The 18,532-nt window shown below is 37.2% G+C and overlaps 1 protein-coding gene across 25 annotated transcripts in view; it reads left to right on the forward strand.

Moving 5' to 3' along the window:
- The window catches only part of lrrfip1a (leucine rich repeat (in FLII) interacting protein 1a), a 175,230-nt gene that overhangs the window by 49,758 nt on the left and 106,940 nt on the right, over window positions 1–18,532 (forward strand). For 24 of the 25 annotated variants that reach the window (XR_009828303.1, XR_009828315.1, XR_009828311.1 and 21 more), the window contains one exon: window positions 9,110–9,196. Coding sequence is in view for 3 of the 25 variants with exons in the window: in XM_062067807.1 (XP_061923791.1) it covers window positions 9,110–9,196 (87 nt within the window). In the remaining 22 variants the exon portion in view is untranslated. Of the gene's footprint in view, window positions 1–9,109; window positions 9,197–15,197; window positions 15,457–18,532 lie in introns of those variants that run through there. The other variant, XR_009828320.1, reaches the window with a different exon arrangement.

Below are 18,532 nucleotides of genomic sequence, written 5' to 3' on the forward strand. Positions count from 1 at the left end.
TTGACCAATTGTGTGCAGAACATCTGACACCTGTAGTTGAACACTCAAAAGCCCAGTTTTAACTTAGAGGAATTACCCAGAATGTGATGAAATAATTTAGTGGTTGTGTTGTAGTGGCCAGGCGACGGTAATCACAATCATGCTTTGAGGATCCTCCGGGCTACCATTAAGTACTGTGCAAACTCAAGGCTATATATACTCAGTACAAACTCAGGGCTACTATATTGGATGAAAGGAGTGTAAAGATTATCCAATGGCTGGTATTTAATGTTTAGAGAGATTTTTTTATGCTTTAACTATGAAAATATTTGATGTGTTAATAATAACCCTACTACACGGAAATCATTACATCATGGTCATGTCTGGTCCAAATTAACCACGATAAATGAGGGATGACTATACTTTCATTTAATTGTGGTGGGCTGCCACTAATAAATTGTGGACTACCACAATTACATTTGGTAATAGTTGTATTAATGTATTAATAAGCGAAAGCAAACAAGCTATTAACGACAAATGTAGCGACCTCTCTTGGTTTTATTGGACACTTCTGAAGATGCCATCTATGTACAGTCTGTGCAGTAGATGGCATCTTAACTCTGCTCTCTAACACACCTCATTAGCACCGTGTTTGCCAGAGAATAAGAAGATGTTGCAGGAAATATCAGTGTTGCCAACTTAGCGACTTGGTTGTTTTACTGAGCGGATAATGGGAATCCTGATTGTCTTTTTAAAAAAAGCTATTAACGACAAATTTAGCGACCTCTCTTGGTCTTATTGGACACTTCTGAAGACTGACATGAAAGCATGTCAGTCTTCAAGTATTGCTCTTCTCAATGAGCACCAGGTCTTGTGACATGAAAAAACACAAAAAGGAATCCAGATGGATTTGTATTTTTAAACATATTTGTTTGACTTTTTATGCATTTTGCTTGCATGCGGCATTGACAATTGTGCAAATCTTACGATTATGTAATCTCCATGCCTAGCAGTCCAACGCCACAAATATTGTGCAGTCCCGCGGGAAACAATGTAGGCCAATCCCAATCATACACATGAATGAAACTGGCTTTAGAAGCTGCTCATATTGCAGATGCACATTTACGTCAGACAAATATGCTTCTGTTAGCTTGACCAGTTAATCACACCCGATCCAGTTTATATTAGTATTTAGTCCACACCAGACCTTACATCCATAAACAAACTGATCACTGCTTAACATTTTTATAATTTTCATCATTTGCACATATTGTCCACATAGTATTGATTATGAATCATTTAGTATGGATGAATTAGCCATTTCAAGCTATCAAAACAACTTTGAGCTTTGAATTTTTGATTGAGGTCTCACACGACCAATAGAAAATTGTTTTCCGTGTTTGGTGTGCGACAACAAACAATGAACTTCTGTGTGTAAACAGGGGCTAACGACACTGTAATTTAGCATGATGTTAGTATCATGCGAGCAGCACATTAAAGCTTGGCGAGCCACGCAATGAGTATCACTGATCCTAATGCTTTTACTGTAATTGATAGAAAGTTAGGAACATGAATCAAAATTAAATAAAGTGTAAGCCATTTTTCAGAGGTCATTATTTTGTTTGTGCAGTTGAACATAATGTGACATGCAGCGCTATTGTAAAGGCTGGAAATGTGTTACTGGTGGGAAAAGGAGAGCTCAGGGGTGTGGGGAAAAATCAATTCGAATTCTAATCGCGATTCTTGTGATTCAGAATCGATACTCATTTTTAAAAAATCGATTTAAAAAAAAAAAAATTATAATTTTTTTTTTTTTTTTTTTTTAAATTATTTTTAATTAATCAATCCAACAAAACGATACACAGCAATACCATAACAATGCAATCCAATTCCAAAACCAAACCCGACCCAGCAACACTCAGAACTGGAATAAACAGAGCAATTGAGAGGAGACACAAACACGACACAGAATAAACCAAAAGTAGTGAAACAAAAATGAATATTATCAACAACAGTATCAATATTAATTACAATTTCAACATAGCAGTGATTAAAAATCCCTCATTGACATTATCATTAGACATTTATATAAAAAAAAAAAAAGAACAGTGTCACAGTGGCTTACACTTGCATCGCATCTCATAAGCCTTAGAAGCCTTAATCTGAATGTGGCTGGGTCGGGTTTGGTTTTTAAATTGTATTGCATTATTATGGTATTGTTGTGTATTGTTTTCATTTTAAAAAATAAAGAATATATATATATATATATATATATATATATATATATATATATATATATATATATATATATATATATATATATATATATACATATATATATATATATATACATATATATATATATATATATATATATATATATATATATATATATATATATATATATATATATATATACATATATATATATATATATACATATATATATATATATATATATATATATATATATATATATATACATATATATATATATTTATACATATATATTTAAAAAACAAAAATCGTTTTTGAATCGAGAATCGTGTTGAATTGAAAAAAAAAAAGATTTTGAATCGAATCGTGACCCCAAGAATCGATTTTGAATCGAATCGTGGGACACCCAAAGATTCACAGCCCTAATATACTTATTCTTCAGTGTATTTAAACAAATATGTGTCAGTATTAATAGTACCTACACACATTCTGACTGCGAGGGATAACACTTAATTGTATTATCTTTCAAAAGAGTGCAAAGCCATGCTTCTACTTATAACGCTTCAATGACAACTTTACTCTGACAGTAGTACGACGTGTATGTGTTTTAGCCAAAACAAATCCTGGAATTACAAACGGTTATTATTGTCATGGATGATAATGTTTTCATGTTTGAAATGCTTATGTGTATATTAAAGTTATTTTCAACACATTCATTGCATATTGAATCAACTTAAACAATCATACAACCTTGTGGTATGATTATATAAGTCAATCTTACGAACTTCCCAGAGTTGTGCTACCAGTTGTTGTGCCTAAAGTGTGGTGCTCTGCATTAGCATGGGCTCATCTGATAGATGCATTGTCACCATGCTTGTACTGTATCTATGTTCATTCAAGGGATTGCTTCGCTTAGTCCTAAAATTGAACAGAACTAGCAATGCTGATACAACAAGGTTAGTAGTGATATACTCAATGTATAAATATCTCTGCATTGAAAATAAATAGATCAAATAGAAACACTTCCTGTGTTGAGTTTAGATGATGTAAGTGTGCATACAAAAACTATGGAGTCTCAGAGATAGCTTTGTGTTTCTGTTACATGACTGATGTTGAGGAAATGCAGTAGTGTAATGTAAGGAGGGTTTGCTGTTGCTGAGAGGCAAACAAGTTGTAGCACAATGGTAAAGGAAGGAAAAGCTTGCAAATTCTTTGCTGCACAACACAGCCACCGTTAATGTTCTGAAACTTCCTTTTAAGGAAAATACCTCTTTTAGATTCTTTGTTGATGGAATAATTGTCCTCAAAAACCCTAATAGAAATACTGTACATCCTGAAACCCAGAATTACAAAATTATTTATCTTTGAATTGCAAAGTGCATGTTATATTTAGTGCTAGCATTAAAATTGTTTATATTCAACTGTATTTCTGCTTTAACATGTTTAAATAATAAAAAATAACTGGTCACCATCCTCCAAATAGTCATACACTTTACTTGATTTCACACAAGAGAACTTTTTTTTAATTTTTTTTATTTTTATTATTATTTTTTTATATGAATTTATTAATCAATCAACAAAATAATACACAACAACACCACAACAATGCAATCCAATTCCAAAACCAAACCCGTCCCAGCAACATTAAGAACAACAATAAACAGAGCAATTGAGGACACACAAACATGACACGGAACAATCCAAATGTAGTGAAACAAAAATGAACATTATCGACAACAGCATCAATATTAGTAACAATTTCAAAATAGCAGCGATTAAAAAACCCTCATTGATATTATCATTAAAAACATTAATAAATAAAAAAATAATTAAAATGAACAATAGTGTCACAGTGGCTTACACCTGCATCACATCCCATAAGCTTGACAACACACTGTGTCCAACATTTTCCACAAAGATACAATAAGTCATATTTCGGTTCATTTAATAGTTGAAACAAATTTAAATAATGGATCCCATATTCCAATATATGACTCATTATTATCTAAACTAAATGCAGTTTGTTCTACTGATATCATCTCCATAGCTTGTGTGTACCAGTCAGTATGAGTTGGACTATCAACATCTATCCATTTTTTAAATATTACCCTTTTTGTTATGATGCATATTGAAAGAAAAGCATTTTTACTCTTTGATGACACGTTACTAAATTAATGGAGATCCCCAAGAATACAAGTTTGCAGTGTCATTGGGATGTTTATATTAAGGAATGTGATTGCTTCTTTTGTTGTTTTCAACCATAACTCTTTTATTCTCTGACATTCCCACAATAAATGAACAAGAGTTCCTTCAGCTGCCCGACACTTCATACATACCGTATTTTCCGCACCATAAGGCGCCCCGTGTTATTAGCCGCACGTTCAATGAACGGCATATTTCAAAACTTTGTTTACCTATTAGCCGCCCCGTGCTATTAGCCGCACCTACGCTATGCTAAAGGGAATGTCAACAAAACAGTCAGATAGGTCAGTCAAACTTTAATAATATATTACAAACCAGCGTTCTAACAACTCTGTTCACTCCCAAAATGTAATGTGCAAATGTGCAATCACAAAAATAGTAACACTCAAAATAGTGCAGAGCAAAAGCAACATCAATAACTCAACGTTGCTCGAACGTTAATGTCACACAACACACAAAATAAACATTTAAAGCTCACTTTCTGAAGTTATTACTCATCCACAAATCCATCGAATTATTCTTCTTCGGTGTGCTTTACTTGTTTTTTGACACCATCTGTGAAGTGGACGCGCATGCAGTCGTAGATCAACAGGGACGTAGCTGCGTGAAGACTATAAAAATGGGACCCATAACCTCCCTGCTTGGCACTCAGCAACAAAGGGTTGGAGTTGGGGGTTAAATCACCAAAATGATTCCCGGGCGCGGCGCCGCTGCTGCCCACTGCTCCCCAAGGGGATGGGACAAATGCAGAGGACAAATTTCGCCACATCTAGTGTGTGTGTGACAATCATTGGTACTTTAATCTTTAAAAAAAAAAGTCACCCGGTATCTTCGCTCATCTTTTCTTCATCCATCCATCCCTTCGAGTTAGCTTTTATGATGACGCCGGCTGGAAAGTTCTCTTTTGGCAAGGTCTTCCTTTTGAATATCACCGTGGGTGGACGTTTCTGGCCGTTAGCATGGCAAGCTAGAACCACGGTGAAGACGACTTCTCATTCCCTGTGGTGCGAATATTCACCGTACGTGTTCCCGTTGTATCCACAGTGCGGTTCACATGAATAGCAAAAGTCAGTGGAACCTTGTACGCGTGTCTCTTAGTAGGAGACATTTTGTGGTCTTTACAGAAACACACAAATGAAATGAAACGTAATATCCGCGCGCTTCTTCTTCTACGGGGGCGGGTGCGGTTGCTTACCGTAGAAGAAGAAGCGCTTCCTCTTCTACGGGGAAAAAAGATGGCGGCTGTTTACCGTAGTTGCGAGACCTAAACTTTATGAAAATAAATATTAATATTAATCCATATATAAGGCGCACCGGGTTATTAGCCGCACTGTCAGCTTTTGAGAAAAATTGTGGTTTTTAGGTGCGGCTTATGGTGCGGAAAATACGGTAACTTGCTATCCCTACACCAATTTTAAACAGCTGAGGAGATGTAAAATACAATCTATTCAATATCTTAAATTGAGTCAGCTTATCTTTAATGCTTCTAAATGGCTTATTGGCATTTTTCCAAATATCATTCCATGATATGTCTTTTTCATCTAAAATGTTTAAGTCCATCATCCATTTCTGAACACATGCATCATTTGCATTTCTAGTGTGGTGTTCATTTATTATTCCATAAAATAGTTTAATTAATTTCTTAATTGTATCTTGATTAAAAAGTGCATCTTCCAGTTCATGGCTATTTAAGGACATACTTTCAGAGGATATGCATTTATTTACAGCGTGTTTTAAAGAGATAAAATGTAAAAAATGATTTCTGGGTACATTATATTGATCAACTAAATCATTGAACGGTTTAAAAGAGTTGTTATTAATAATATGATGAGACCTTTGTCTTTCCATGTTGTCCATTTAACCACATTTTTATTAATGATAATATTAGGATTGTACCAAAGTGGTTGATTGACAGATGTCATTGGGTTGATTCCTAGTATTTTCTGGCACAGTTTTAGAATGTTAAAGGTGGCTTCTATTGGGCTCTGCCTCAATTCATTAGGTATTTTTTTATATATAATATAAGCTCCCCACATTAATGTCCAAATTCATTAACATATTTTTTTCTATGTTGATCCAGTCCTTATCTGCAGAAGAATGGAATAAGTGGCTTGCTTGTTCACAACCGAAGGAAATATAATAAATGATAAATGATAAATGGGTTATACTTGTAATGTAAGAAGTTTGGTAATTGTAGTCCTCCTTTATCTTGTGTACGAGACAACCTTAAGTACGAACATCTGGCCTTCTTTCCACACCATATAAAATGTGATATCATTGTATGTATTTTCTTAAACTAACTTTTATTAATTAGGGCAGGCATCATTTTCAGTATATAATTAACTGCTGGCAGTATACTCATTTTTACTATGTTCACCCGACCCCAAAGTGATATTTGGAGATGTGACCAGCGTTCCATTTTGGATTATATCTTATTTTTTAAATGTTTAAGATTTAGATCTCTACTTGCATAAAGGTTTGGTGTAATATGTAGTCCTAGATATATGATTTCTGCCTCTTTCCATTTAATTTTGGAGTTCTGAACTTGTGATTTCTTACAGTGTTTATTAAGTGGTAATATTTCACATTTGTCCCAATTGACTATATACCCTGATAAACAGCCAAAGTCAGTGATGACATTATTGATATAGTAAAGAGAGGAGTGACAGGTGACAGGTAGAGAATTATGTCGTCACAATACATCAATAGCTTATTATACTGAGAGCCAATTTTTATACCATGAATATTATTTTCACTTCTTATTTTTGCAGCTAAGGGTTCAATAACCAAATTAAATAATAATCCAGATGCAGGACATCCCTGTTTTACTCCTCTTTTTAACGAAAAAGGTTCTGAAATATGATTATTGGTTTTGACTGATGCTATGGGTCTTGTATAAAGCATGTTAATCCATTGTATGAAATTATCTCCAAATCCAAATTTACGTAATGTGCAAAACATAAATGACCAGTTTATGCGGTCGAATGCCTTCTCCGCATCAACAGTACATACTGCTGTGGGATATGGGAGACTTCTAGCATAGTAAATAACAATGAACAATTTCCTTGTATTGTCTGAAGATTGTCGACCTGCCATGAAGCCAGTTTGGTCATTATGAATGAATTTTCCTATTATATTGATAATCGTGTGGCTAAGATTTTTGCCAAGATCTTATTGTCCATATTGGCTAGTGATAATTATATTATCATATTCCATTCTTTGTTTGCAAAGTTTGATCCATGTTTCCTGATTATACTGTTTGGACAATGTGTCCTGCAATTGTTTGATTCCATTCAATAATTCATTTTCTTCAGCACGTTGTTTTTTATTCTTAAAGCTTGCAATCCTAATAAGTTCTCCTCTTACACAACATTTAAGTGCTTCCCATATTGTGGAGAAGTCAGAGACAGAATCCTGGTTATTTTTAATAACATCTGAAATAAATTCTTTAATTCGTCATTTATTTTCCTCACTATCTAATAAAGAAATATTAATTTTCCATTGTTTGAATTGGAAAGCGACAGGAGGAAAGCTTACGTCGATTTGAATTGGACTATGATCAGAAATAATTATTGGGTGAATTTTAGCCTGCACGTTTTCTACAATTGCCTTAGGAACAAAGAACATATCAATTCTGGAAAATGACTGATGTCTGTTTGAATAAAAAGTGAAATCCTTCTCATATGGATTTAAGGTTCTCCAAATATCTATTAGGTTAAGAGTTTGCATTAATTTCAGAAGAGAAAAAACAGATTTCTTGGGTTTAACAATCTTACCAGTTTTATCACTATTTGGATTTATTGTTAAATTTAGATCTCCACCCATAATAATATCAGAATCAACATAATCTGCCAATTTGAGCTCCATGTCACCAAAGAAAGAAGGTTTATCATTATTGGCTGCATATAAGTTTACCAGTGTGATATTGTTATTATCTATATGGCAGTTAATAATCATATATCTACCCTCTGGATCTAAAAATACACTATTTATAATATAGTTAATCTTTTTGTTAAACATTATAGCAACACCAGATCTTTTGGAGGACAGTCCAACACCAACTATCTCACCAACCCATCCTTTTTTCAGATATTTTAAATGTTCAGTTTTCAAATGGGTTTCCTGTTGAAAAGCAATATCAGTCGAAAGGTTGTTTAGCTGCTTCAGAATTTTTCTTTGTGTCACCTGCTCATTTGTACCTGTTACATTCCAAGATATAATTCTGAAACATTTTCTAGTCATTGCAATATCTTATGTTTGTGTTAACTGGTTTTCTTCCTTATGTGACAAAAATTATCAAACATAACATTTAGTAAATGTGTCCTCTCAATGTATAATTTAACTGGGTTATTTTTTCTTGTCAATCCCCCTACCCCCCCCCCCCCCCCTCCCATAGCTCTTTACCACAAAATTTAATAATAACACAAAAGAACTTGAAAAAGTTTTACCACATGCAGTTTTCAGATAATTTTTTCATGATTTACTATCTGAGCGGATTTTGCTCACTGCTCATCATCATTTGTAGTTATTTATGCAAAGTTTTGGTAAAAAAGGTACCAAATAGTTTGTGTGTCAAATGAAGAGGACTTTACACAATAACTACTTGTCTTGTCTGTTTTTATTTCTAGTGTTGAAAATATTACAGTTGAAAGAATTTGATGATTGTTTTGCCTAACGGTCTTTGTTTTCTTGTTTTTAATTAACTCCACAGGCGGAGGCCAGGCTGGCAGCAAAAAGAGCAGCTCGGGCAGAGGCCAGAGAGATCCGCATGAGAGAACTTGAAAGACAACAAAAAGAGGTAAACATATGAAAATACACTTTGATTTATATGAATGTTATTTAGGGTGCACATCACCGCAACAAATTGTGAAACCATTATGGACAAAAAAATACTTTTAGCCAGACTATAATCAAAACCCATTTATTAGCGCTCAGTATTTTTATGTGTAATGACTGTTGCTACCTACCTTGATTTTAAGGCAACCGTAAGTGCAAATCATGAACTGTAACACTTAAATGGACCACAATACTACTGCACACTGTTGGTATGTAATTATCCGATAAGTACAATTTGATACATTTTATACATTGGGGGCCTGATCTACTAAGATCCAAATACTACGCGCTAAACAGCGTGTGCCAACTATAAAATTGTGCATACTATTAGTTGATGTGTTGCGTGTGATATAATAAGACTGTGCGTACAATTGATAACTAAAACAGACTGCCTTATTGAATTAAAGTTAAAATTTCCAATGATTGTCACACACACACTGGGTGGGGTGAAATTTGTCCTCTGCATTTGACCCATCCCCATGTTCACCCCCTGGGAGGTGAGGTGAGCAGTGAGCAACAGTGTGTGCCACGCTCGGGAATCATTTGGTGATTTAACCCCCAATTCCAACCCTTGATGCTGAATGCCAAGCAGGGAGGAAATGGGTCCCATTTTTTGTAGTCTTTGGTATGACCTGGCCGGGGTTTGAACTCACAACCTCCAAGTCTAACCACAAGGCCTCTGAGCTGGTTGTTGCATGAGTTTTTTGCTTGCTTGTACTCACAGTTGTGGCCATGGAACCGCTCCACATTTATGTTATTGGGCTCTCCAACCTGTGTGCAATATTGTTGAACTCGCAGCACATATTTATAAATTGTAACACCTTTTCTGCAATATTAAATTTAAATCTAGACAAAATAAACTATTGTTAGCACAAAGAGGGTGCGCTCTCCCGTAAGGTGTACACATCTGCTCATTCATGTGTCAAGAATGATGAAAATGCAAGAAAATGCGTAATGGGATTATGATATATGATATACACCAAAAGTATTTGGCACCCATCCAAATGATCAGAATTAGGTGTCCTAATCACTTGCCCCGGCCACAGGTGTATAAAATTAAGCACTTAGGCATGGAGACTGTTTCTACAAACATTTGTGAAAGAATGGGCCGCTCTCAGTGATTTCCAGCGTGCCACATGTGCAACAAATCCAGTCGTGAAATTTCCTCGCTCCCAAATATTGCAAAGTCAACTTTATTATAAGAAAAGTGAAGAGTTTGGGAACAACAGCAACTCACCCCCCAAGTGGTAGGCCACGTAAACTGACAGAGAGGGGTCAGCGGATTATAAAGCGCATAGTGCAAAGACTTTCTGCACAGTCCGTTGCTACAGAGCTCCAAACTTCACGTAACCTTCCAATTAGCTCACGTACAGTACACAGAGAGCTTCATGGAATGGTTTTCCATGGCCGAGCAGCTGCATCTAAGCCATACATCACCAAGTCCAATGCAAAGCGTGGGATGCAGTGGTGTAAAGCACGTCGCCACTGGACTCTAGAGCAGTGGAGACGCGTTCTCTGGACTAATGAGTCACGCTTTTACCTCTGGCAATCTGATGGACGAGTCTGGGTTTGGAGGTTGCCAGGAGAACGGTACATTTCGGACTGCATTGTGTGAGTGTGAAATTTGGTGGAGGAGGAATTGTGTTGTGGGGTTGTTTTTCAGGAGTTGGGCTTGGCCCCTTAGTTCCAGTGAAAGGAATTTTGAATGCTCCAGGATACCAAAACATTTTGGACAATTCCATGGGATGGCACTTCAAGTTAATATGTGACTAAAGGCAGGTGGCCAAATACTTTTGGAAATATAGTGTGTTTCCTAAATGAAAAACAAAAGACATGTTTTAAAAATGCCAGCAAACAGCAAAATGCATCAATTTAGTTTGTTTTAATTAGCTCCCTTAAGTCATCCAGCAGCTATAACATTATAAAATGATATTGTTAAACATACATTATGTCTAATGTTTTTTATTTTATTTCTGACAGTCCAAATACAAAACCAAAAACTAGTGAAGTTGGCACATTGTGTAAATCGTAAATAAAAACAGAATACAATGATTTGCAAATTCTTTTCAAAGACAAGATACTTAACGTTCGAACGTGTAAACTTTGTTATTTTTTGCAAATATATAATTTGGAATTTGATGCCTGCAACATGTTTCAAAAAAGCTGCCACAAGTGGCAAAAAAGACTGAGAAAGTTGAAGAATGTTCATCAAACACTTATTTGGAATATCCCACAGGTGAACAGGCTCATTGGGAGTGTGTGACATGATTGGGTATAAAAATCAGCTTCCATGAAATGCTCAGTCTTTCACAAACAAGGATGGGGCAAGGGTCACCACTTTGTGAACAAATGCGTGAGCAAATTGTCAAACAGTTTAAGAACAACATTTCTCAACAAGCTATTGCAAGGAATTTAGGGATTTCAACATCTACGGTCCGTAATATCATCAAAAGATTCAGAGAATCTGGAGAAATCACTGCACGTTAGCGGCAAGGCCCAAAACTAACTTTGGAATGCCTGTGACCTTCGATCCCTCAGGCGGTACTGTATCAAAAACCGACATCAGTGTGTAAAGGATATCACCACATGGGCTCAGGAACACTTCAGAAAACCACTGTCAGTAACTACAGTTTGTCGCTACGTCTGTAAGTGCAAGTTAAAACTCTACTTTGCTGTCACAAATTGTTGGTGACGAACCCCAAGATGCAGAGAAGGCAGGCTTTGTGCAGGAAAACATGATTTAATGTCCAAAATAAGAAGGTAAAACACAAACCAGGAACTAGGCGACAGGAAACAGGATACCTGGAAACAGGAACTGGGAACTAGGAACGAAAAGACAGCACACTGCAAACAGCTACAGGATACAGGTTCACTGACATCGAGTATTAGCGACAAACGACAATACTCCAGCGCAGACTGGATGGCAAGGCAGGTTTAAATAGCAGCTGGCTGATTGACACCAGGTGTGGCCAGGTGCCAATCAGCCACAGCTGAGGGAAAACAGCACTCAGGGAGAAAAGCAGGACATAACCAAAATAAGAGCGCTGACAGGAAATAAAGACAGAGGAAAAACTAAAACATAACCAAACTGTCAGTGACAAGCCTGACACTTTGCAAAGCGAAAGCCATTGATCAGCAACACCCAGAAATGCCGCCGGCTTCGCTGGGCCCAAGCTCATCTATGATGGACTGTTGCAAAGTGGAAAAATGTTTTGCAATGTGTTGCTCATTAAATTCTAAGTTAATGATTATTTGCAAAACTTCTTGTCTTTGCAGTGTATTCAGTTGAATATAAGTTGAAAAGGATTTGCAAATCATTGTATTCTGTTTTTATGTATGATTTAAACAAAGTGCCAACTTCACAGGCTTTGGGTTTTGTATGTTGACACACACGTACAGAGGATTATATGTCGTCTGTCTTTGCTGTGCGATCACCCTTTTTCTCACAGCCATGTTGGAACTGTGCCAGTTTAGAGTAAATAATGATGCAAAATAGCGTCTACAGAACCTTGATAAACCTTGATGAATCACATTGCGCGTGCGGAATAATTATAGTTGCATCTTCTCCTCCCAGTATTGTGGGCGTTTTGATGATCAGCATACAGTCTGCAAAATTCATGAAGACAGACACGCTAAATGGATTGCACTCCTTATTCTGCTCTCATAAGAGACACAATCCTCTGCACGCATGTTTAGTAGATCGGCTTTGTGTGTGCTATCAAGTTTGCACGTGTTTTGGTATACACAAACCTTTGGTGGATAAGGCAGTAAAGTTGCTAAAATCAATCCAATGTAGGTCAGCATATACCTGTCAGTAGACTTGAAAGATGATGGGGAGAAGTCGCTGTCGAAATGGAGCTACATAGATAAGACCGCCCACAAAACAGCACATCCTGAAGAAGCGATCAGAAAGTGGCTTGAAGATGGTCTGTAAAACATAATCTATGCAACATTTTGGCCAAAGAACCACAATTACATGTTATGTGGACCACAAGGAAGGGTTTTAAATAAAAAAAGGCGCATAAAAGGGCTTTTATAATGACTTTTTTTTCCTACATTTAAAACACTTCCTTGTGGTCCACATAACATGTAATTGTGGTTCTTTGGCCAAAATGTTGCATAAATTATGTTTTACAGACCATCTTCAAGCCACTTTTATCACTGACATCTCATGGAAAAAGATAAAACCTTCAGGAGGAAAGTTCTGTGGTCAGATGAAACAAAAATGTTGCTTTTTGGCCACAATACCCAGCAATATGTTTGGAGGAGAAAAGGTGAGGACTTTAATCCCAGGAACACCTCAACTACCGTCAAGCATTGTGGTGGTAGTATTATGCTCTGCGCCTGTTTTGCTGCCAATGGAACTGGTGCTTTACAGACAGTAAATGGGAAAATGAAAAAGGAGGATTACCTCCTAATTCTTCAGGACAACCTAAAATCATCAGCCCGGAGGTTGGGTCTTGGGCACAGTTGGGTGTTCCAACAGGACAATGACCCCGAACACATATCAAAAGTGGTAAAGGAATGGCTAAATCAGGCTAGAATTAAGGTTTTAGAATGGCATTCCCAAAGTGTATGGACAATGCTGAAGAAGCAAGTCCATGTCAGAAAACCAACACATTTAGCTGAACTGCACCAATTTTGTCAAGAGGAGTGGTCAAAAATTCAACCAGAAGCTTGTAGATGGCTACCAAAAGCACCTTATTGCAGTGAAACTTGCCAAGGGACATGTAACCAAATATTAACATTGCTGTATGTATACTTTTGACCCAGCAGATTTGGTCACATTTTCAGTAGACCCATAATATATTCATAAAAGAACCAAACGTTTTTGTGACCAACAAGTATGTGCTCCAATCAGTCTATCACAAAAAAATAAGAGTTGTAGAAATTATTGGAAACTCTAGACAGCCATGACATTAAGTTATTTACAAGTGTATGCAAACTTTTGACCACGACTGTATATGCCATTCACTGTTATTGAGTCTGTTTAGCGGATTGGAGAGCTCGTTTCTGCCACTATTGTGTCAATGACGATGACGTCTGTTTTTTTTTATCAGCAGATTTACTGCCATATACAAGCACCAATTACAAAATCTTTCTGTGTAAATAACTAATTTCACAATGTATATATCTGTGGTTTATAGTCCGGTGCGGCTAATATATGGAAAAATATTTTTTTCATCTAAACATCAGTGGGTGCGGATTATATCCCAGTTTGCCCTATAGTCTGGAAAATACGGTACCTATGTTATTTATAATAACAGCATGTCATTTATGGTGCTACACGTTTCCAATTCATCATCTGTTTTCTGTTTGGAGCAGCGGTCACATTCATTAATGTTTATTTTGACTACTCTTTAATAACAAGTAGTACCAAAAAGAAACAGTAGAGCAGTTTAAGCATTGGTGTTGCTTGTCAGCTTTAGCTTGTATGACCTGTTCAAACTTTAACTGTTTCTATTTTTAGCTTAAAGTAATCTCATACAGTACATGTAGACCAACTTCTGCCCACTCCTGCTACTTATTAACTATTAGGAGTTACAACATAGTCACACTGCTCCTAACATTCAATATGACTTAATATTATGTCCTCCACTTCAGTGCATTACACTATTGTTGTCTTCAATCAAATCCTCGGTGCTGATCCACACTTAACACACACACACACACACACACACACACACACACACACACACACACACACCAGTCATATTCACTGGATTAAGGGTCATTTTTCAACTCTGTGTGTATGTGCGTGCGTGTGTGCGTGTGTGTGCGTGTGTGTGTGTGTGTGTGTGTGTGAGTGTGTGTGTGTGTGTGTGTGTGTGTGTGTGTGTCCATGAAATCCTTGAACTGAGTTGTAAAGTGGCTTAGCAGGTCTCGCTGCTTGGTCCGAGCTGCTGTGTTTCAATGCCCTAGCAGTAGACCACTACACACTTGATGGTAGTTATTCGCTCATAAACGATTTATCGGGCAGCAGTGGCAGATGGATTTCTTTGGATTGGATTGAAATCGGTTTCCTGTGCCCTTTTTGGACTGAAATTTCTCAGTTCGCGTAGTGGCGGAATCAGTCCTGTGTATTTTTACCTCCTGACTGTTGAAGAATGTGGTGTTTGTTGCCACCTTGAGATCTACAAGACGGACGGGCTTGCAGGGTGGCGGCTCGGGGTAGCCTTCACCAGGCGCCCAGGAACCCCACCTGTCAGAAAAGGCAGCACAGTGAGTTAAATAGCATAGGTACAAACATTTAAGAGGATTGTCAGATTTCTTGAATGGGCTTATAGGCATACCTAATTGAGTGTCCAGACAGATAACCAACACAAGTTTCTCTAAGTCCTCCGATAATTGAACATCTTTACTAATGACTTGTATTTGATCTCCTTTATAGATTTTTACTCTCGATTTGTATTTTCACTCCTTTAAAGTAGACCTGCATTTATTTTTTAATTTTGTTTATCATTCACAATCCTTATGTGAGAAGAGCACACATATGTTTTTCTTTTTTATGCATTCTAACTTGTAAATAAACGCTAGCAAGAGTCAGCTAACATTGGAGGTAATGGGATTCAATCTATAAAACATCCAAAAACCTCCATCAATGTTTTATATGTATGGTGTAAGTACAGTATACATGTAATGTAGTAACAGGCACATTCATGATATGTAATATTTACATATGTTGGTTATTTTAAGCATACGGCGGCGAATTAATATCACATACCTGTCACAACGTTTACTATGTCCTTCAACAAAATAACAACTACTGCTAATTATGGCTGACTTCATTAGAGCCAACGACTACTTTGGAACAAATGATGATTCAGATCCCGGAACAAGCAGATCCAGCAAAACGCACTATTGCTAAGTGCTGAACAAGAAATACAAACTACAAACATAATAAAACAATCACTTACTGTACAAAGTCTGTTCTCACTGGGATGCCAACTGAAGAGATGTTTGTATATTGCGTGGACAGCACATTTTAGCTCTTATTTCCAAAATTGTGTATACTACTGAATTGGGGTCTTATGCCGCTTATGTGGACACTTATACTTAGGGTTAGGGCTGGGCGATATGGCCTTTTATTAACATCTCAATATTTTTAGGCCATGTCACGATACACAATATATATCACAATATTTTGCCTTAGCCTTGAATTAACACTTGATGCATATAATGCATATGATGCACACCGGTATGATGATTCTATGTGTCTACATTAAAACATTCTTGTTCATACTGCATTGATATATGCTCATTTTAAACTTTCATGCAGAGAGGGAAATCACAACTAAGTCAATTTACCAAAACTGTATTTATTAAACAGTTATTAAGCAGTGGCACAGACATTCATGTCATTTCCAAAACAGAAAGTGCAAGATTGTCAGACATTTTAAAACAAGCTATAAGTGCACTTTTGTGAATGATGTCACCAAGATGACTTATCAAAACAACACTAAATTAAAGTGTACTTTTTGTACAGAACGCCACTACAATAGTTAAAAACAAATAAAGTGCACTTTTGTGAATGATGTCACACAAGATATTTCAATAACTGTCAAATAAAAATTAGCTGCATAATGGTTCCTGCGGACGTTATCTCCTTCTGTTGTTTACTTTTTTTTTTCATACGGTGTTGATCTAGAAATAGTTGCTTCGGCATTTTTTTGGTGTGGCACCGGCCGAAGATGTTGACATGCACAGTTTCAACCACTCCTCATTCTCTAGGGGGTGACTTTTCAAATGATGCTACATTAGTAGTGCTGCTACTTTTTGTAGCAACGCTTTTGCCGCATAAATGTTGAACATATTCCCGCTTGAAGCCAAACTACCGCCAGACGATGGACCCCGTGCTGTTTTTGTTGGTAATTAATTTTTCCTCCATTTGTTACTAGATTCGCACCTTCTCTCTCTCGTATTACCACCCGCACCTCACCGTTAGCATCACAGCTAACGTTACCATGTCGCTACCTCTCTGCTCCGCGGGAGCGTGTGACATTGCACACGTGACGTGTGTAAGAAGATGCGCTTGTGTAAGTCTCTGTGAGAAGGAGAGACAAGAAAGAGTGGGAAACAACTGTAGTGTAAGCCCGCACCTATAAGCAAATGCGTGAGAACGTATACTCGAATATCACGGTATAATCATTTTCTATATCGCACAGAGACAAACCTGCGATACATATCGAGTATATCGATATATCGCCCAGCCCTACTTATACTGCTATCTGGTGGTGTCAGAAGAGTATAACATACAATGGAATTTAGAAAAAAAAAGTGTAAAAATGAAGTACACATTTGTGTACTTATGAATGAATGAATGAATGATCTTTATTGTCATTGTGCATGTACAGGTACAGGTCCAACGAAATTTAGGTTGTTTCCCTAAGGTGCTTTGCATTTAAAAAAAAAAGAAGAAACCACACAATATACAAAAACAACACAATATACACAATATGCAATATGGCCTAGGACCACTCTAAGAGGCAATGTAAAAAAACAAGACAGTAAAAAGTATAAAGTGACTAGTGAACTGACTAGAGAGGAGTAATGCTGGTTCCCAGTGTGCTGAGGGGGTGGGAGTCAGCATTTCCTACCTCCTATGCTGTGCAGGCATTTTGTTTTGGATTAATATGTAAATAAATATGATAAATATTGTCCAGTTGGCGTGTAATCGCTGATTGCACAGTCCCGGATCGTGATTGACCGGTGGCTTCCTCATGTTGCACGTGAGGGAGTTTTTATTTTTATTTTTATTTTTTTTACACTCTAGCTGCGTTTAGTGCAGTTATGGCCCGGGGGTAGAAACTGATCTTGAGTCTATTTGTGCGGGTTCGCATGGTTCTGAAACGTCTGCCGGAAGGCAGCCGATCGAAGTGGCTGTTGCCGGGTTGGGATGGGTCCTTGAGTATGTTGGCTGCCTTCTTCAGGCAGCGGGAGTTGTACAGTTCTTCCAGGGAGGGGAGGGGGCACCCGATGATTTTTTGGGCCGATTTGACGACCCTCTGGAGAGCTTTCCTCTCTGCTGCTGTGCAGCTGCAGAACCATACGCAGATGCAGTATGTGAGGATGCTCTCCACAGAACAGCGGTAGAAGGACACCAGTAGATCCTGTCTCAGGTGGAGATTCCTGAGTACTCTCAAGAAGTAGAGCGTCTGCTGTGCCCTCTTGACGATAGCTGTGGTGTTGGTCCTCCAGGACAGGTCCTCCTCCAGGTGAACTCCCAGGAAGCGTAGGGATGAGACTCTTTCCACACAGCCCCCGTCGATGTACAGGGGCTGTATGGTAGTTTTTCTCC

The sequence above is a fragment of the Entelurus aequoreus genome, linkage group LG13 (genome assembly GCF_033978785.1).
Source record: "Entelurus aequoreus isolate RoL-2023_Sb linkage group LG13, RoL_Eaeq_v1.1, whole genome shotgun sequence".
NCBI lineage: Eukaryota > Metazoa > Chordata > Actinopteri > Syngnathiformes > Syngnathidae > Entelurus > Entelurus aequoreus.